General features: G+C 42.0%; 1 protein-coding gene across 3 annotated transcripts in view; it reads left to right on the top strand.

The window, feature by feature from the left end:
* ANKRD12 (ankyrin repeat domain 12) overlaps positions 1 to 22275 on the top strand; it is a 97778-nt gene that overhangs the window by 26219 nt on the left and 49284 nt on the right. For 2 of the 3 annotated variants that reach the window (XM_018553604.1, XM_018553611.1), the window contains exons 1-3: positions 12580 to 12591; positions 15318 to 15323; positions 20104 to 20242. In XM_018553604.1, the coding sequence (XP_018409106.1) occupies positions 20153 to 20242 (90 nt within the window). In that variant the 5' untranslated portion in view covers positions 12580 to 12591; positions 15318 to 15323; positions 20104 to 20152. Of the gene's footprint in view, positions 1 to 12579; positions 12592 to 15317; positions 15324 to 20103; positions 20243 to 22275 lie in introns of those variants that run through there. The other variant, XM_018553597.1, reaches the window with a different exon arrangement.

Genomic DNA, 22275 nt, shown 5'->3' on the forward strand with positions numbered 1-22275 from the left:
ACAATAACACCGGTCGGCACCCCATGCACGCGATCCGCCGGCTCTAAAGCCGGCGGATCGCTGTATGTTAACAGGCATAGCTGCCTGTTTTTTAAAAAACGACAATTTCCCGCGAGGGGTCTTGTCTGAGCGGACGTCTAAAGACGCCCGCTCAGATCTAGAGAGCTCCGGGCTGGCCGTTTTTCTACTACGGCCGGCCCGGAGGCAGTTAAAGTCACGTGTTGGTTTTTTTTTCCCACGTTCTAATTTTGCTTTTAATACTTGCCTTATGTGATTCTTCTTGCTGCAATCATCATCTTCTTCCTTCCGCTCATTTCCAGCAGTCCCTCAAGTGCTGGTGCCAGTCTCTGATCCAGCGCAGACTGCTGTCTCTTCCTGTCCCACTGAGTCTGTCCATCGTGCACGCTCGCAGCTGCGTGCTTTGACTTCCACTGAGTCTCTCACCCGCCGGTGATATGGACTGCGCAAGCCCCCACACTCATCCTCCTGAATGGCCGTTCGGATCTGTTTTCTGCAGCCTGAAGCAAGCGGTGGAGACAGAGGTAAGTATTTCATATTTTCCCCACTTTTTTTTTTTATGTGGTCTATATCTACTCTTTGCAAGCAGTAGATTTATGCAAAAAAAAGAGACTTTAATTCTACTTTAATGTCGTAATAGGTCATATGTTGGCAACTCTGCTTCTGTCATCACTGCCCATTAGCACTCATTTATACCTTCACGTTCTGTGAACACGCAACAAACGTGCAAAAAAATGCGGCAAAACGCGCTTGCGTTACCATTTGTTTTCTAATGGCACCCCAGACACCAGGAAGACGCATGTTTTCCTCTGTGTTTGCATGCATTACAAAGGTGCAGAAGCCAAAAATGCGGAACACATCTTGCACAATTTGCTACATTTGTCGCATGTTCATGACCCCATTGAGTTCAGTGGGGAAGAAAGGCAAATGCAGCGCATGAACGTGACACACGTTACACGAAAGCCGTGGGGTAAATCAAGCCTTACTGATAAATGGTGGGAAAGACTCTCCTTCTGTGCGACATTATTATATTATGGACATGCGGAACAAAGGGAGACCCATGGACCAGAAGATGTTACCTTCCCCCGCTTTGTCACAACAAATGGGTTGCACTTCCAGTTTAAAGCAGCCAGTCGTTTCTAGAAATGTAATATGTAGAAAGTAAATTAATTCCATATCAGTCACTAAAAACTTACAACAGCCTTTCAAATATCAATGTCTGCAGATGTGAGGTGTTTTGAAAGCCCTGTTTATAATTGAATTGTGTGTGTTATCTGATATCATTTTGTTACATTCTGGATCAAATGCTTGTTGTTTTTCTACGTAGTGTAAAACAGTACTGCAAATTGTATGAATGCTCTTCCATAGTTTTATGCATATCCTTGTTGAGTTCATTGTTCTGCTTCATTAAAGGCTGTTTATATTGTGTAATATTGTTTTATTTTTCAAAGTAATACCTCTAATACAAATCTATAAAAGCTGCTGGCTACATTTATTCTGTAATTAGAACTGTTTTATAGGTTAAGGTACATTTGTAAACATCGCACTCTGCTGCTGTTGTGCTGCAAATTACATTTTGTGATTGACAAGCCAGTAGTGGTTTGCAGATCCGTTGGATTTAGTTACTATGGGAACTGATGTGCAGTGTAAAGACAATGTGATAGTACAGCTCATGGCTTTCACCAGATGATCTAACATGGCCTATTTCACTTCCAGTTGCTTCTGTAGCAGTGAAAACAGAGTTCACTGCAGGGACAGTAATCTGGTCCCTTTCATGATACTGCTCGTTTCTTCATCCTGCTGGGCACAGGCGTCCTAATGGAAGTATAGGAGAGCATTTGTATGCAATGTGTTAAGTAATAAATTTGTTTTCCCCCTAATCTCCGGTTCATCTTCCACAACATTTTTATTTCCTGTTCATCAATTTACAAATATTGCTCTGTCCTGTCAGTATCCAAAGTAAAAGTTCCACATCACATTAAGGCATAGGGACCTTTATGCCTCCCACTTGCTCCTCCATTGTACCACTAGATCAATCCAAAATCCTTTGTAAGTACTTTCACAGTGTGGTGTAAATCGTACTCATGTGGCTCCCACAAGACACTGTTGGGGCCTGGCGATTGGCTGCTCAGGCTCAGTGCTTTATTGTGGGGAGTGTCCCATGTTCAAGTACAAGGCCCTGAGGAAAGACCAATGCAGACGGAGAACAGGGAGGGTGAGTAAATCCCTATGAAGGTCCTTACAATATTGGGCAAACTACAGGTTCACTTTAAAACAGATCTGTATGCAGACCAAGTAATGTGCACGTGTGGCAATTAAAGATACTTAGCAAAACATCACAATACTTCCGACACCACCATATCATCTTTTTGCCCAGGAGCTTGGTGCCATCTTTCTTTAGGCATTATTCAGCATCTGCTTTTACTTTCTGAGCTTAAATCCTTTGGCCATATGGTACATGCATGTAAGTCCTGCTTCCAGTGAAATAGCTTTTCTGTGCTTACTGTGCAGCATGAGAACATCGAAAAGACGGCTGAACTGAGACTATTTAGCCCCCCTGGCATTTTGATGCAGTAAATTGAAGCAGACTGATAGCCTCGTAGTGACAGAATGAAACAATGGAAACACTGACATGAGACGGTGTGTATATGTAATATGCAAATATGACTGCCTCCATGTACATCTATAAAATATACAGAGAAACAAAGTTTTCACAAAACTGGCAGCCAATTATGAGTTTTCTTTCTAACATTTAACCAATAATATTCTTGTGTACAATACATTTTCGGGGTCCACTCACATAAGTGTTATGCTAAACGCACGGGATCTGTTTCCTTCATGTTTTAGTCCCTAAAACTGGATAGCGTTTTATTCACGCTATCTAGGGCTGCAACTAGTAATTATTTTCAGAATTGATTAGTTGCCTGATTATTTTTTTCGATTAATCAGATACAAAAATTTAAATACCATCCTTAATTTAAAATAAAATACACAAATGCAGTGTTGCAAACATTAAGTTTACTTCAGAATGAAACTGCATGCACAATTTTTTTTTCAATCGCACTTCACTGGAAAGCGGGCTAACACCATGTGGGTGGGATGTGCGTTTGGGGTGCCCCCACCTTTTTTATTTATTTTTAAGTAATTGTATTGTAAGCACATGGCACTTGAATAGCTTCAGCCAGGGAATGACAGCTGCCAGTGACAAGATTCCACAGATGACAGCTGAATGTAAATACAGCAGGTAGTGGGCTGGTGCAATATCCAGCCTGCTATTGGCCATTTCAAATTGCAATAGCCAGTAGCAGAATGGCTATTGCACCCGCTTGCTGTGCCCTCCTCCCAGCGTGGAGGAGAGAGCTAGGGGATCCAACCAACTAATCGATCATGAGAATCTTTGATAACTATTCTCATTATCAATTAGTTGGTTGCAACCCTAACGCTATCACTTAGTGCACCTAGAGTGCAGTACTGTTTACTGGGCTGTTGCATTCACAACAGAGAACAAAACCAATGGCACTTCTTCACAAGTTTGTCAGTGATCCGGCCTTTACATCTACCTGCTTGTAAGTGATGTTTCTTCTGCGCGCCCAACCCCAGGCAGAGGGGGATTCCGGTCTGCTCGACTAGAATAAATACAAGCTGGTCCCATTCATCTGATATGGTATAGAATACTCCTGAAGAAGCTGATCAGGGGCGTGAATTATGTTGAGGGACCCATAATATAAGATCGCTATTTCAACATACAGTATCTGGAACCATATTTCATATGGCACTATTGATTCATTATTATGGAACCCTGACCAGCATGTTTCAACTTTGATTTTAATGTAATGTGGTTTTACTTGTAAATTGGTTGTACATAAAATGTTTTAGTATTTGAAGTGGAGGTCGTCTGAGTTTGATTTGAAAGCCACCCGCACCCCAGTTCTGTTGTGATTGTATGTGGTGAGCTACTAACGACCTTCCTTTTTACTTGTAAAGCCTCTGTTTCTGTGATACTGGGGCATGGCATTTCCATTTATTTAAATCCCCCCCTACGTACCCTACGGCAGGCAGGCATGCTCTATTGCAATACCACACTTTGCGGTAAAAAAAATTAGTGCATTTGTGTTTTTTTTTGTTTTTTAACCACAAAGCAATGCAGCACACAGTATTGTGATGTAAAGCATACCTGCTAGGAAGTGTGAGGTGTGTTGGTGCACCATTTAAATGAATGGCAATGCAACACACCAGTGCATAGAACTGTACACGAGGTGCACTGTGTGATAGAGCGCACAAAATGAACAGTTCCGTGCATGTAGTGCAGCGCTGTGGTGTGAATGGGCCCTAAAAGACTTTTAAACTTTTAACCCTTGCTTATTTATGAGTTAACTTCTTAGCTGAGTTCTTTTGAATATCCTCTTTATAGATCCAATGCATGGGGTGAAAGTCACCTATTGCAAAACAAGCTTTAGTGCGTGCTTTCCCTTTTAAAGTGGAGTCATTTCTTTTATTAACAAAATCTAAGTAACTCTCGTTAGGGTTTGTGTACACGCTGGTTCGCTATTGAGAAGAAATGCTAAGGGATAATGTACACGGCTTTCAGACTCACAGAAAAATCACAATCACAACAAAGCTGGTCATCATACAAATATAATATATATATATATATAAATTTCCATTTTGTTCAACTAATTTTTTGAGTAGTAAAGGCAACAGGGCCTCTACCCAGTACTAGATATGTGCACTTAACAATGTGCCCTTTACACTTCTGTGTTGGAGCTTGCCACTACCATTTGCCCTCCTACTTCTTGCCAGTGGTCCATCGAAATTACTTGCTGACCAATAGGAATATGCAGGAGAGCCAAAGGGACAGTGCAGATGCTTGTCCATCGTATCCATCAGGAATTGGCAAAGCTTTACCTGTCTAAACTAGCTGGTATGAGGCTGCTGCAGGTATGTGTATGCAAGATTAGAGCGATGTAGTGCATGTAGATTTAGAAGAACTTTGTCTTCTAAAATTGAACTCTGGGCAGCTATATAAAACACCAATTAATGCAGTTATGTGCTCATTAAAAGCATAAAATGTATTTAAAAATCAGTAAATGTAATCAGTGTAAGTAACTGAATTGCACTTAATCTTGTTAGTCTCTTGTAATTCCTTGTACAGCTGCATTATAGGAGAACTATGGGGTTAAGGCTTTTCCCCATAGTTCTCCTTAGGGTAACGGGAGGACACAAACTAGCGTCCTCTCGTCACCCTAGGCTCAGTATACCGCGAGCTACTGCTCGCGGTATACTGAGACGCCGCAGTATACCGCGAGCCGCTGCTCGCGGTGTACTGAGACGCCGCAGCTGAAGCTGATCATGTCTGGATCCGCCCAGCTGCATGACTGACAGCTGGTTCTGCCTATCTAGAGGCCAGTCCGTTCCGCCAGTCAGCGCTGGCGGATTGGAGGGGGGAATCCAGCCCCTCCCCTGTCACGGCAGAGAGCCGTGACAGGATCGAGAGGTGAGCGAACGCCGGTATGTGTTCGCTCACCTCCCGATCTACCAAGCCGACCTGTGACAGTCTCATTGTCACAGGTCCGCTCGAACTATGTGAAAAGCACTCACCTCATAGTTCTCCTTTTAAGACTGGGAGAGCAAGGAGCAATCATCTAGTGTTCTGTCATGGCAGGAGGAGAGACGATGTAATCTCCTTGTTCCCTCCTTTTGCATCTCCATGTAGAGAAACCAAAAAAAGAAATTGCTGACATGCAAGAAGAAGCTTATATGGGAGAAGAGACTTGCACAGTCTCTTCTGTCATAAAAAGCCTGCCTGTCAGCAATTTTATAAACAAAAGACTTTACTTCCACTTTAAGCACTGACTTTGATAGCTTTTTGTGTATTGCTAGATTTGTATTTGTTTTCCTACATAACTATGTCTGTTGTATTCTGAGAACCGATCCTAGCTGCCTCATGATGACTAACTTTGTATGTAAGTGATGATAATCCTGGCAAAATTAGTCAACAACATGTGTACAATTCTGATGCTTTCCAGATTCACACCCATTTCTGGAAGATATCCTCTCCTGTTCTTTTCTCTGTTCATGCATGATAACGAGTAACCAGTAACTGCCCAACATCAGAAGTATGCAGTAGTTGAGAAGCTCATGTTTGGTAGCTCTTCCATGTGATCATGTATTAAAGTCATGCAAATTACTTTTATAGAACTGGAAAGTGATTTTCATTACAGATGAACTCTTGGGAAAGAAGAAAATAACCAGGATATATTTACACTATTTTACCTGGAAATAGAATTTGGAATTGTTGGTTGGTCAGTCTTATGATTTAGGCAACCCTTTCAGATGGCACAACCAGCTCAGTGACCTTACTTTTCCCTACTATACTTCAGCAATATCTCGTTCACCATCGTGCACTCTATAATTGAACAATGAAGGAGAGGCAGCACAATGATGAGGTCATCATGCTGCTCTCTTGTAAGCATATTTAAACTCCTGACTGACACCACTGTGCAAAACAGCTCTGATTGGATTAGAGTGTTGATCCTTCTTCCCAGGTTGAATGTTGCTGTGCATGGGATTACTGGAGCCAAATACCATGATAGATTTAAGTTATTTATACTCAGTCTGTGTAAATATTAATTTGCATACATCTTAAAATGCATATTGTTTCTGCATGCAGAGACACTGGAGAAGAGAGGGTGGCAGTTACAATTTTATTTTTTTTATCTCGTACAATATTAACTCAACTGTTAAATCCAAATGTTTAGGATTGAAAATTGTGTGCACCACCAAAACTGCGGAAAACTTTGGTACCCAAAATTGTCTATAGGTGACACTTCAAAAGCCTTTTACAGGTCATCAATTTACAGCCGTGAACAATGGCCCTTTAATTTTTGCTATCACCCCAGCATGTGTGGTGCAATCACCATTTTTATACTAGGCATACCCGGCTCATGCGTTTATCGAACTTCAATTTCTTTTTTTTTTTAAACCCCATAGAGTGCTGATTGTTTCAGTGTCTGTGGAAGTGATTGGGCGGCTTTACAGCCACCTGGATCACTTCCAGCAGATATCAAACAATTGGATAAGAAGGTGTAAACGCATACCTCTGATCGTGAAAGGGTTAACTTAGTACCAGGACAGGCTACCTGCTTTCACATTCTGGGGTATGTAATTTGTGTTCATATTTGCTACTGGCTTCCTTGATAAATGGAAAGTCCCATTACACAATTAAGTCCTCTCCAAAGTTGAAGCATTCCATAGTGATTAACATTTTTCCTATTTGCGGAATATGATGCTTCTGTATGCAAGACGATTCTGTCGACCTGGGCAGATTTCCATGTTTTCTGGAAAATAAAGTTTGGTTTTTCCCATTCCACAGAAGGTGGTTTACTTGTTCATACATACGTCTGTTTGTAGAGTGGGGAAGTAGAAATATTCACATATTATGGCGGCCTAACCGAGCCATACATGTAGCACCACTCTATATTCTGTATATGCGCAGGGCTAATAGATGTTCTTAGATGGCAAGTAAAAGGTTATAAATATGTATATGTGCAACCAAAAGAATGCAGACGATTTCTATCTTTTTTATTATATATAAGGCTTCTATGTTTTTTTTAAATCCTAGCACCTTTTTCTGACTGAACAAACATAAAAAGTATTTGAGACAGAATAAAATTGGAATTTTACTATGTAAAAAGAAAAAAAAAAACAATCAGCAGGTTTATATAAGAGAATGCTGCTGTTTTTAAATGGCAAAGAAAATGAGTGAAATCATAGTGCTGATGGTTATGTAACAACACACAACAGGTTGACAATCGAGGTTCTGCCATCTCCTTACTGAATTGGGTGCAGGTGGAACAAACCAAAAAGTTCCACCAAGGCGCCCGTGGAAGGACTGGGTCATGCGGTCTGCGAAGGAAGTAATGTCCAGATGAATGTTATCTTGATGAAGAAATATTTATTAGTAATACCAGTTCTGTGTTTTTGTGACCATTAAATATTTTCCCTGCACTGCAAGGGTTAACTGCTCATAAGGGGACAGGAAAAAGTGGTTTCTTTTAACGGATCCCAACTTATCTGAACGTCGGTGCTCTTCTCTTCTCCCTCTTCACTCTGGGTGTGGACTGTCCCTCAGTGCCCCTATATCTATGGTACCTGCATTGTGCTTGATGTTAGCGGTCCAGCCAGAGCGAAGGGGGAGAATAGGCTGTGGGGATCGGCCTAGCAGCCCGGAGTCAGCCGACAGGAGTGGGGATTAGGTAAGATGTAAATGAGCAGTTAATCCTTGCAGTGCAGGTGTGTTTGGAGTTGGGCTTTAAGGGCCTGTTCACATGATATCAGGTGCGGATCTGCAGACGCAGTGCTACTGATGCAGTGCGTTTTGGCCACGTTTTTGATGCGTTCCAGTTTAAAAAATATATATATTTTTGAGTTGGGCTGTCAGTATGTTAGCTGCAGTGCGTCTTTGACACGTTTTGCGTTTCCGGGCCGTTTCCTGACCGAACAAAATGTGACATGCAGTATTTTTTCTGTCGTAACCTGAACGGACTGTGCACGTGAGAACTGTAGCCCATAAAACACATAGGGATACACTGGGATGCATTTATAGGGCAGGAGCGTACGGATCAGGTCAGCACAAAAAACGGACGTCGTGTGAACAAGCCACTCTCTAGGACTCTCTAATGACTGGTAGAGTTCCATGTGACTGGCGGATCTACAAATGTCAGCATATAGTAAATTGAGATGGACACCTCTCCCCATGTGCAACGTCGGCCACACAAGCACCGCGGGAGGACAGGACGGCGCCTCCAGAACGCACTGGAATGCAAGCAGGCCAACCCCCTCAGGGGCAGGAGCGGGCGTGGGGTTGTATTGAAGTCAATGGCACCACAGCCATGCTCCCCGTCCACAGTGCGATCGCCTGCGTGCATTCTGGTCCAGTGCAATCTGCAAAAATAGTGCTTGCAGCATTTTTGCAGATTGCACTGGACCAGAACGCAGGCACTAATGTGCCTGCGTTCCGGGTGCGTGCGATCGCACTGCGGGTGACGGGCGTGGCTGTGGTGCCATTTACTTCAATGCACTGCCATGCTACCACCTCCCCTGAATGCAGGTGTTTTTTCCTTGGTAGATTTCATTGAGCTTGTCATTTGAAAAGGAGATCTCCAAACTAAAAATTGTGGGCGCCCCTGTTCTAGTGTTTCGAGTAATGGATGTTGTTTTCACATTTTTTTACATGCTTGCTCGTTCTATAGCTTGTTATAGTGAAAGTGAAAATGATCGGCATGTCTTTAAATAATCTGTAGTGTGTGTGTTCTAATGTTTGTAGGTGTAGTTTGTCATTACATATGGGGGGATCATATTTGCTGATTACATACACAGACTTGACTTCCTGCACTGCAGTGCTACGCATTGATTCTGCTCTACTTCCCCTTCTCACAATGTGATCCTTCGACTTGGCTCATTCAAAACAATACTCGCACTGGGTGGCTTTTCTCTTCTCTCGGCAGTTGTGAAAAAGGAGGGCATAGTAATTACAAACTGAGTGATTGCTACTTCCTGTGGCTAATCTGCAAATCAGTATATTTAATATAGAAGAGCATGATGTAAAAATGTGAGTCACATCACAAATGTATTTATGGTAAATCTTGAAATAACTGCATACATGTGCGCACCAAAAATACAGCTTATCACCAAGTCCCCATCTCCCCAAATAAAATAACAAAAAAAGTACAAATACTTCCCTTACACCCCAACCTCTGGTACTCATGTTAGTCCCCATTCACACTAGGGCATTTTGTAGCTCGTATCTGTCAGCAGGGAAAAGCTCTGCACCAGCCTGTGAAGTATACACCCCTTTTAGGGAGATCAGCGCATTGTGTCGCTTCTTTTTCCTTTTCCGAATCGTGCTTGTCTGCCCAAAAAAGAAGCAACTGGCTTTTTTTTTTCTTCCAGCGTGACGCTGTGCTGAGACGTGAACGGGGACTATAGAAATCAATAGGATTTCTTGTGCGGAGCTTTTCCGTGTTGAAAAATACAGGCTCCAAACGCCCTGCTGTGACCGAGGGCTAAAGGTGGCATTGACGTCACCCTTTTCCTGGGATCCAGGGAAAGCCGAGGATTGCAGATCACACGAGAAGACGCTCTAGCATCATGTAAGAGGACATACTTGCCTGATTTTAGAATTCTCAGCTTTCCCAACACCCCTAGAGAAGATCCAGTAAAGGGCTGAGGTGAAGGAATTCTTTTTTTTTTTCCTCCTGTTTAACCTCTTGCCGTCCGCCCGTAGTAAAAAAAACGGACGGACGGCACATTTATTTTTTAATTTGGGGTAGGCCATGAGCAGACCTTGTATTATCATGCAAGGACCACTTCAAAGTGTATTCTATCTCAGTTTACCAGTCATTAGATGAGGTGGCTTCATTAGTGCACTGGTGCTCTTGTCACTAACTTCCTGTCCTGACAACTCACTTTACTGTAGCGATAGAGGAGCAGCATTGTCATCGTATGACAGGACTACAGAACTCCTCCACCTCTCCCTTTCTCCATAGCTTAGGGAAACGATGCTTATTGATGAGTGCTGCACAGGCAGAGTGTGTACAGTAAGTATCGGCTCATAAGCTTTCTGGCAGAATTAACTGGTGTTTTTTAACTTGCTGAACAGATATAACAAAATGCATTCAATGGTATATTTACCGGACTAAAAATGAACAAACGAGAAGTTCATTTTTAGTGTCTACATACAAATACTTCAAAGATATTTTAGGTGTATGGCACTCCAATCCACGTTCTTGGTGCCCCTGTTGCAACACAACTTGCGGCATGCCGCTGAGAATGCTACATGTACAGTTTTGGTGTACGGTCTGTTGTGCACTGGGCATTCCTAATGCAGTGCAAGTTAATGCGCATACTGGAACCATGTATTATTAGTGTGACTAGAATTTACCATTAATGGAACATTTCAAAATGCAATATCTAGTCTAATATTTCTAACAGCAACCAACTTTATAAATCTAGCCTTTTATATCCTTATATCTGCTGTCATGAAGGACCTAAGTTAGTGCAAACATTGCTGTGGTTACATTTAGGTCATCTACACTGAAATTAAAAGGTAGTTTTCACTTTCCCAGGGGAATTTGAAATGGAATTACAACGACCAATCTGCCCCTTCTCCCCCCTACTGCTACTCCCACCTTTAACCGAACGCTTCTTCCTGTCCCTGTCTACGGGTGAACTATCTGTACTCTGTACACCGGAACACACCCCTGCACTCTGTATTTCAAACTTCACTTGCAAATGGCGAGCACTCATTGGTCAGCACAGTCTCCTGAGACCAATATCCCTGTGAGTTTATTTCATGAGGCCTGGTTCACACTGGGCGTATTGTCGCAGCTTATTCAGCGCGACAAAAAGCTTCACCCTAAAAAGTCCCATTCATTCTTATGGGCCCTGTGCACACCTGATGTTTTGTCGCAATAAGTAAAACTCCCATCGCTGGGAAAAGTACGTAAGCTTCTTTGGGACAGATCTCGGCTTGTTTTGGCTCCATAGACTCAATACAAAACGTTTAAAAATGTGCGTTGCAATTAGTTTTGGATGTGTTTTGTCCACTTCAATGTGTCACAATCTGCTTGTAAAAACTTGCGTATTTAATGTATACGCGTGCAAAAAGCACGAAAACATGCATCAAAAAGCGCTGTTGCCTAGATGTGCATCGGGTCTCGAGATCATCCATTTATGCCATTTACTTATGACTATATTCTGTTTGGGGCTGTTCAGCATACTTATCTACTAGGGATGCACCGATACTGGGTTTTCTGTATCGAGTAAGTACCAATACTTTGCCTTTGGTGCTCGTCGGTACTGAGTACCGATACCGGTACTTCCGGTGCCATGGAGCCAGCTTTCCAGGCAATCTGATTGCCCAAGAAGCTGGCTCCATGTCTTCTAACCTGCTTGGTTGAGCTTGGCCAGGAAAACAGCTTCCAGCGAATTAGCATCGAGCCGACTTTCTGGCCAATCAGGAAGCCAGGTGGCGAGTAATGACCCGCCTCCCAGCTTCCTGATTGGCCGGGAATGCCGGCTCCCTGCTGATTGGCTAGGAAGCTGGCTCCCCGGTCAATCGGCAAGGAGTCGGCTGTTTGGCCATTCGGCATGGAGCTGGCTTCCCGCCCAATCGGGGAGCTGGGAGGCGGGTTATTACTCGCCGCCCAGCTTCCTTATCGCACGGAAAGCTGGCTCTATGTTCCCCTATGGCACTGCCGGTCAGAGGAAATCTTCCTCTGACCGGAAGTTCCAGTATTGGGGAAGGTATCCAAGCATTTGGGCGAGTATTCGCCCAAATACTTGGTATCGGTGCATCCCTGTTATCTACATCAGGGGGTGCCCATTAAGTCAATCGCGATCTACCAGTCGATCGCAAAGCGATCCCTGGTAGATCGCGATGTCCTGTCCTCGTGCCGTGGGGCTTCTCTGGATCCCCGCTGCTCTCCCATATCTGTATGCAGCGGGGATCGGAGAAGTGAACCAAGCGCTGAAGGCGGCGGTGGGGGGCGGAGCCACTATCACAGCCGAGCGGTGAGGAGAGAGAGCCGCTCGGCCTGGATCTGACAGCCGGCGGCTCTCCCTCTCCTCACCGCACATGCTGCTGTGACAGCGTCTCTGTCAGAAAGTCTACCCCGCCCCCCCGCGTGGCTGAAGTGCTTTCCTCACTTCTCCTCGGATCCCCCTCTGCCCAGGAGAGCAGCGGAGATCAATGATATGTGATATGATATGTACCAATCCCCTGTGCAGGACAAACACTGCAGCGATCAGCTGATCACTCCAGCGTTTGTACTATGTGTCCCCAGTTATTTACAATGTGTCCCCAGTTATGAATGAACAGATGAACAGGATGTAATTTACATCACTTCTTGTTCATTCATGAGTTTCTCAATGGGGAGAAACACTCTGTACAGAGGCTCCTCCCCATTCAGAAACAGAAACAGAGGCTGCAGAAAAAGAGATTGAGGACTTTGTGTCCTCAATTTCTTTTACTATTTTAAAAGGGAAATATCAGGGGGCTGTTTAGACCCCTAATATTTACCCCAAAACCTTAAAAATGTAAATTAAATTAAAAAATAAGAAACGATAAATTTAAAAAAATAAAAATCCTTCAGGCGGGCCGTGGATGGAAAGGGGCAGGACACCTCTCCCTGTGTGCACCGTTGGCCACACGACTTCAATGCGCAGCCATGCTCCCCTCTGAATGCAGGTGATTACTTTTTTCGCTGGAAGATCTCATTGAGCTTGTCATTTGAAAAGTAGATCTCCGAATTGTGGGCGCCCCTGATCTACATTTAAACTGTTAGTATTGTCTATGGTTGATCTACTTGGGGTGAAAGCACTGCAATACTTTTGTGTCAGATTGTGGAGAAGCTTTATTTAGCTCTTGACCTTCACAGATATTTTCTTTTCTCTAACCCATGCTACATAGAAGCTGCTTGTCTTCTGCATGCAATAATGAAGTGTGCGCTGCTACAGGTTTAGAATTCTCCATATTCTCTTATCTTAGTCCATTTGCTTGGTTGTGTTTTCTTCCCGTAGCATACAGAGCTGCACATATTTTAAATAGAGGGACTTCAGGCGTCTGTTACAAAATATGACAAGGTCAGTGGGCATGGTTCGTTATCACACACACGACAGTTATAAAGGCTTGTACATCCTATATACTTCAGAGAAGGCATGGTGATGGTCTGCACACTTTCTGAATAATAAAAGGTTATAAAAACACGTACATTGTCAAGGGCTACATTTTCCAGGGACACGTCTTTAAAATATTCAGCTGATCAAAGTACATAGTTGTCAGATTCACTGATTTTTCAAGGGCAAATTAGCACAGAAATGCTTATGTTACAGGGACAAGGTAAATCATTCTGGAGACATTCTCTTTAGGAAAATGTTACCGTCTCTTATCATGCAAAATCAATTCTCTCCGCAGTATACTGCATGTAACCACAGCTATTGGCAGTTTTTCAGCATAGCTTTATATGCAAGCTTTCACATCATACTTTTGGAATGTACAGTTCTATATTTAAAGTTTCAGTTAGTTGAAAGCTCTTCATAAGTGTGACACTGTGTGAGAATTCCAGGTGCCTATTTGCCATTAAGGTCTAATACTAAAGATAGACTGCAGCTAAAATGTGCTTAAATCTTCAGATGTTGGATTTTCGTTCTCATTTCAGCAACATTTGCTGTGATTTCTGCTGTTTAGAGGGAGAGGAAGAGGGCCAGCAGGATGCCAGTATCCATTTCACAGAAGGCTGTTGATTATATAGTATTTATGCTAAATGCACAATGACCTCAAACATTTTTTTGGTCAAAATGCGTCTAGCGCAGTGGAATGCATATGTTCAGTCTATTACCGCTATCCACATTTTTAGAACATATTCAGGGCTTTGTGTTGGTGTCAGGGGGAGGTTCACAAAATTGTCAGAACAGAATCGTAATCCCTCTGGCCGGTAGCACAATTCACATCTGTTTTAAGTTTGTTTTTGTTTTTTTGCTGGTTGTCTGGAGTTCGGCTTTAGGTCTTTAAAATGGTTGGCTGTTTCACAATAAAGAAAATCGTTTTCATCTTTAAAGTTTTCTAAATCAAAAATAGAAATGAAAAACAGGTTCCAGCACACATCCACAATGTAGCCTTGACTCTATTTTCTTCACATTTGATGGCTGGCTCACCACCTGCACATAGTTGTTGGTCATTGAGTATAATGAACAGGCTCAAAAACTAATAGCTGTGTGTGCGAAGGACAATCCCTTCACATTTTGAATGTAGAGTCAGAATTTCTCTATAGCAATACCCTTGCACACATCACCTTCTGACGAAGGCAACGTCAACTTCAACGCATGGTGAGGGGGTGTGCGCAGCCAGGGGATAAAGTGTTGCACTGCTCCTGTATACTGTTGATCAAATTATCCTCGGTGCTGTGCAAAGCACCGCGCTTGCGAGATGTTTTACTTTAACACAGTTTATTGCAGATGTATAAAAGCATACACTATTATTCCGCCCTCCCCGTCGTGCACTGCAAGGGTTAACTGCTCGTTTTGTTCCAAGGAACAGAATAAAGCAGATATATTCACCTGATTCTCGGTCCCGCGGCAGTGACCGCTCACTTCTCCTCCCACCCGCTCGCTCCAGCTCTGGTATCTCCCTCTGCGTCTTCATGACTAATAGACATGATGACATCATGGGTCCTGAGATTGCCGAAGCCTGGGAGGAGAAGAGGCGGCAGGGGCCGGTTTAGCAGTCAGGTGGGATTGAGGAGCAGGTATGTTAACTTTTGAAAAGTCTGGAGTTCCTCTTTAATACCAATGCCTTTATGACAAGCTTATTCAGTGAATTGGTCATTTCCCTCTGGTGAATCTGTATCTTAGATGGTGGAACAGATACAGGCAGTCCCCGGGTTACGAACAAAATAGGAACTGTAGGTTTGTTCTTAAGTTGAATTTGTATGTAAGTTGGAACAGGTACATTTTTTAAGTGCAACTCCAGCCAAAAAAATTGTTTTTACTTTTGAATAGCATAGGGAAGGGTTAACCCCCTGTAACATTTGTTTTGCTGTGTGTGCCCCTGTTCAGAAGATTTCACCTCACTGTCTCTCCCCGTGACAATTGGATTTTGAAAATTTTGGGTTGTCGTGGAAACAAGGATTGGTGACAAAAGCTTTGGTGGAGACACCTTTTTCCCATGATAACGCTTACAGGAGTGAATTTCCCTTCCTAGGGGTAGATTTCCTCTCACTTCCTGTTGTCGTATGGACAGAAAGTGAGATTAAATCTTTCTAATGAGGATACAGACGGCAGTAAAAACCTCACAGTGACCCGGAAGAAGTTGTGGGCACCCCTCGTCTGCACATCTAACAAGAGCCAACTTCCTGTAATGTACGTACAGTACTACAAACCCCAAAAAAGCGGGTACTCTGCTTCGGCATGAGCGCGGTAGCGGTACAACGACTGAAAAGCTGCGCGGTACACTTCGGCTGCAGCCTGGGACTCTCTACTGTACAGTAATAGCCTCCGTTTGTAAGTAGGGGTCGTATGTAAGTCGGATGTTTGTAACTCGGGGACTGCCTGTATTTGTCTGTTTGGAGAAAAGAAATGCCTGCTCAGAATAATTATGCTGCACAATGTTTCACACTGCTCAAGATCGGTGGACACTTACCTGTATTCTTGTACTCCTGGGGTGAACATTGAGAAGAATGCACTGTTTGAAGGTTTTTTTTTAGTACCAGGTGCACAAGATATATTTTTGCGAATACTGATATTTAGCATTTAATATATGCAGAATTATTGTGGTTTTATATTAATTTACATTGTCAGATGGTTTTGAGTGTATGTCATGGAGGGGGGAGGGATTATTCCAAAATGCTCACTCTCTCTATTTTTCCATGGAATTGGCAGAATCAGTAAAAAAATCATCTGTTTATGGATAACTTCTGGTATAGTTGTTGCTGAATATTTGGTTGACTGGTATATTCAGTGGTGTAAAATGAATAATCCTGTGAGAGCCTCCTGACTATCTTTAGTAGACACTATGGAGTGTGAGAACATAGTGGTCTAGTGTTGTCCTGGATGTTTGGTGCACCTCGTGTAAATTACTGAATAGTGAGCATATTACATTGTTTATCTGTGCTGACCTACCAGCTTTTAGCCATTGTGTTGCAGAGAAGGATCAAGCAGGAAGGTCAGAGTAAGGTCAAAAGTCCTCATCTGCTTACTTGTTTGTGTTTATCTGTCAGAATATTGACTGACGGTTCAGCACCGCAGCCAGGCAGCTAGCATTTCCGATAGTTATTGTCAGTGGCATAACACATATTTAACTAATTTCTTTACTGAAATTTTTTACCTTCAAGTATTTGCTGTCCAGTGTTATTGCGGACATTGCCTGTTGTTTTTTTCTGCTTGTGCTTGGTATAATTGGATCTATTTACTTTAGATTTACTCTTTTCATGTAATGTAAGCTTTAGTGATTTTATTCATTTTAGCTGTGGCTAGGGTTTAACATGCAGCCCACAATGCTTTCTACTACTAACCCTTCCAGACTGATGACGGGATTACACCGTCATGATCGTTCAGTTAATTAACGACTGGTGACAGGATTATCCCGTCCTGCAGTACAATAAGCGCTGGTGCATGAAGGGACCAGTGTTCATTGAGTTACTGCTGTTGATGGGGTCCGAGGCAGATTAGGTGGTCACAGTTCTGTGATCATGGCGAGAGCTGATCGCTGTGATCACAGAGCCGTGACAGCCACAAAGTCGGCTGTGTGTTGCAAACTGATACAAAGTATCTCTGAGGAGAATACTGTATTCTCCTCAGAGTTATTAAGTATCAAAGCCCCTGTATATAAGAAAAAAAAAACCTCAGTGTCCCCTAGTTAAAAAAAAATTACAATAAAAAAATAGTTTTTTAAAAATGGAAAAAAGTTTTTACAAAATTATAAGAAAATAAAGTGCCGAGGAGGCTATTAAAACTAGGAGACAAACATACCACATTCTAAAATTTGTTCCAAACAAAAATTGTATTTCATTCCTTGTATTTTGTGACCTATAACTCCCAAAATAAACTGAAATCCCAGACATGCTATACCCTACAAATCAGGACAAATAAAATAATTTATTATGAATTACTTGGTTAGCTACACTAATTATGTACACATTATTACTGCGTGAGTGACAGCTGGCTCTGCCTATCTAGAGGCAGAACCAGCTGTACCTGCCCCCGTCCATTCCGCCAGTCAGCGCTGGCGGATAGGAGCAGGGAGGGGGGAATCCAGCCCCTCCCCTGTCAAGGCAGAGAGCTGTGACAGGATCGAGAGGTGAGCGAACGCCGGTATGTGTTCGCTCACCTCCCGATCTACTGAGCCGACCTGTGACAGTCTCTCATTGTCACAGGTCGGCTAGAACTATGAGGTGAGTGAAAAGCACTTGACTCATAGTTCTCCTTTTAAACAAACGCATAGCAAAAATAGAAAACTTGGCAATAAGCAGGAAAAAAGGGAATTGCCAAATTTTTCATAATGAGCAAAACTCCAGATATTTACCCCAAAATTTAAATAGTGTCCTGAGTAGAAATATTCCACATGAATGAGATGTTTATAAAAACCTAGCTAAGTGGTTTGTTCTTTTAAAAATGCTGCACAATCTTGCATGACCGTTTTGTCACCCACACAATAAGTACAGATGTCATCTGCTGTTTTTGATGGAACCTGTAAGTTAATGAGGGCGAGGGTCCTCGAGTTGTTAAAAAACAGATTGTACCTGTGAAACTGAAGGGGCCCCATTAAGTGATCACTGACAGAGCTTGCTGAAGTGTAGTTGTAGTTTAGTTCATTTCTTTTTAACTGGTGTTTTATTTCTACTTCTAACTGCAGACCATTCCAGGCTTTGGTTAAACTTGACTTTAAATGAAATGGTTTGTGTTTTGTGTCAGGTTTGTTTTATTAAGTTCAGAGCAAAAAAAAAATATTTTAAATGTTAATTTTTGGTCAAGTATATTTGGAATATTGAATGCTTATTTACCACTTGCAGCCATCAGTTGGTGCACTCTAGGCAGTTTTTTTATAGTTTCATACTTTTCGGCTATAATAAGTTGTTCACAACATAGACCCACAGCTGAATAACTTGGGGAGGAACCCCCACACATACATACAGCCCTGTATGTAGACATTCCAAAAAGAGCAGACACAGCTTGGCTTTGTTAGAAAACCCAGTATGCTCTGCAAAGTGTTGTGTTAAATGAAGATTTTATACCGGCAATTATTATTATTATACAGGATTTATATGGCGCCAACAGTTTGCGCAGCGCTTTACAATATAGGGAAGACATAACAGTCACAATACAATTCAAGAAAGATGGTAAGGAGGGCCCTGCCCGTGAGGGCTTACAATCTAAAAGACAATGGAAAGAAATATAAAGGGTCAGTTCATATAATTCATAAATGTTCCAAAAATAAAATTGGCAAAAAAAAAACCATTTTATAGCTTCACTTAGTCGAAGGGCCCTGGTGAAGCATTCAGTGAAGGAAATCTCCATGAACGGTTCCGAACTCTTTTTGGACATTATATGTTACGGTCAATAAGCAAACGCTGTTGTGTTACCATTCAGTTGGTATTCCAGTTGAATCGCTAATTGATGCTTCCAGTTTTCTTGGGTCAAGTGCATATTTATAGGCCTATACCTGTATTATTTTCTCGTGTGCCTGATGTTATTAGTCAAAGATGATCGGTATGGGGAAAATATGTACTCTCTGTTTTCTCATGAATGGCCCTGCCCACTGCTTAAAACACAACCAGTTCACTTAATAAATAAAGACTCATAAATATAGGTAGACTTAGATCCCACCTCCCCTGGATGGCTCTGTATCCCACTGGAACAAGGGTCAGATCATGTTGGGGTACCTGTTTAAAAGTGCTTTTATTGTTGAAAGTGCTCATTACTGCTCACACAATTTTTCCAACTTGATAAATCTTTATGCAACAGGTCCAGATCTTCATGTAACGGGACCAGAGAAGGAATTTGTTAACCACATGGCCAATTGTCTGTCTGTTGGGTGAGCTTCACATCTAATTCCAGGTCCCAGGACTCGGCACAACAGGGAGACTAGGCTAGATGAAAATAATTTACAGTTATTCACAAAAGGGTGAAGAGTTTGGAGAAGGCAGGAGAAGTGAACAATCTAGGACAACATAGCTGAACTGCAAAGTGAGCTGAATTAAAGAATTTTTCCAGATCTGCTATTTTGGTCTAGATCACTTCTCCTGCCTCCCCCTATAATGAATATCCCCGTCAGTCTTGTACAATTCTCTACAGTAATCCACCTATTTGTCTAACGTCTAAATGCCAATCACTTTTCTGGAAGGTAGTTGTTGCTTTTACCTTCCCATTCCTGATAAGTGTGCCAGTGTTTTATAACTTCAATTAGTGCACTTTACAATGTCACATTGATTCATGTAATTAGCGTTTTGACTGAATGTGTAGTTAGAAGATAGTAGATGTAACAATCATTTTGTGACTTTTCTGTGTTTTCAATATCTTCTTTTCTTGTAGGCACATAATGATCAAGCTGATGTGGTCTGGGAACTGAATTCTTAAGAAGATGCCCAAAACATTATCTGCGAAAGTAACCCCAAGTGAGAATTCTGACAGCGACTGCAACATCATGGTAGAGAAACAAACAGGAAGAAAGGTAGGTGAAACTGCTTTCTGGAGAATGGAACAAACCGATTCAAGGCACCACCAGATGTTTTCATTTGCTTTTCCCTTAAATAGGTTGTTTTTGCAAAATAAATCCTATTTTTCCATGTCAAGCAGCTGGCTCTGGATGTTCCGGATGTCTTCCTGTGCTTGCTGGAATGCATGGAAAACAGCTGGTGGGTTCCTTGAAGAGCTTGCTGTCGTTTCTTACACATAGGCCTTTATTGTTCTGATTTACTTTGCTGGTCAGGTTTTAATTTCAACGTTAATCCTGTTGTATGCAAGTGAAGCCTCACACAATGAAAATAGAAATATGGAAAACCACGCCATAACTAAGTTAATTGTTCTTTTAGAAGTAGAAATCTTCACACCTAGTACTTCTACAGGTTTTCACATTTTTTTAGCCTCACTGTGAAGGCTAGGGCCTTGGAAATCCATATTCTTGTAAATGCTGCATACCTAAAGTGGAATTACACATGTGTATGAAAATCTCCAGAGAATGTAGTTCTATATGAAAAAGATGACTAAATGTATCATTTAAATGCAGCTAGTTAAAAGCATCCTGTAATTCTCTGTATAAAGGCGGCACTCCGGTAGGAAGAGAGGGTCGGCATTAGGGGTAGCGGAATGACCTCATCAATATGCTCCTGTTAAATTGTTGAGTACGCAGACTGCGGGTGTTCGTGAGGAAAACTGGCCATACACTATATGCAATGTGGCCGGTTCATCAATAAATTTGCACAATGGGTTAATTTTATTTTAGGATATTGTTTAGGGCAGCATGGAATGTGCTTCCTTCTGTGTTCGGAGGAGCTCAGGTTTGGACAGGCTTCGGTTGGAACCTGAGCTTATCCCTAATGTTGTTACATCAAGCTATCAACATATATTTTGTCGTCTTTTATTCACAAAAGATTGTGTTTTTCTGTATTTGCTGACAGTATGTCCTCTTTATTATGACTGTGGCTTGTGTTGGTGTATTCTCAATTTGTTGCTCACATTTGGGGTAATTTTATCAAAACTGGAGCAGACTGAATCTGGAGTAGTTGCTCATGGCAACCGATCAGCTTCTATCTTCAGTTTGTTCAGTTAAGCGTTGAAAAGGAAAGGTGGAAGATGATTAGTTGCCAAGGACAACTGATTAGATTCTGTCTGCTTCATTTTTTTTATAAATTTCCCTAATTGTATTTTCATGTTAAGATTGTTTCTGCATGACATTGGTGCATCAATACATGCACTCAAGGGAATTATACTGTAATCTAGTAGATGAGGGTTTAGCTCTTCCATTACGCTTCATACCTGCTGTCTTTATCTGCATTTCCTGTACTTATGACATAATTATACCTTGGTATCCATTTTATAGATACGGTCTATTTTGGTATTCAGATAAACCTTGCTGTGTACTTAGTGAAACCGTTTTTAGCAGTTACTATCCTACAGTTCTGTAAACTATTTAAAGTTTGAATTGAGCTTCTAGACTAAATGAAGAAAGCGAACACATTTGTTTGGATGCTAAATGCCCCGACCTACTCACAGAAAACTGACAGTTTGTGTAGACACCTCCTTCTTCCTTTTTTTTTTTTTTTTACTTCTGAAAGATGAGAAAATCAGCATCCACGTGCAGCAGCTGCTTCACAGGTTTTATGTCAGGGTAACCTTGGAGAGTCACTTTTTACTTCTAACAAGCTCATTTTTATGAAGTGTGCTCGTGTCCGTGCTCTCTCAGAAGACATCTGCCTTGCTTTGTCTCTTAAAAGCTATTAGTAATTTCTTCTCTTCATATTCCCCATACACCCGAGACTTTTCTGTTAACAGGTTACATAATATATTTTATTAGCAAGGTTCAGCACATCTTTCTAAAAGGATGGAGCTGGGCATCCTGTCGTACAGTGTTGGCCCATTGATAGACTATTTGGCTGCTTGATGTAGAACTCAAAACTCTATACTTACCTAGGAAATGCCAAGGATCATGGACTGTTTTGCAGATTCTGTTGATTTATAAAAACCAATCGGATGCAGCCGGTTAAA

The sequence above is a fragment of the Nanorana parkeri genome, unplaced genomic scaffold, assembly GCF_000935625.1.
Source record: "Nanorana parkeri isolate BGI_ZX_2015 unplaced genomic scaffold, ASM93562v1 scaffold7, whole genome shotgun sequence".
Classification (NCBI taxonomy): domain Eukaryota; kingdom Metazoa; phylum Chordata; class Amphibia; order Anura; family Dicroglossidae; genus Nanorana; species Nanorana parkeri.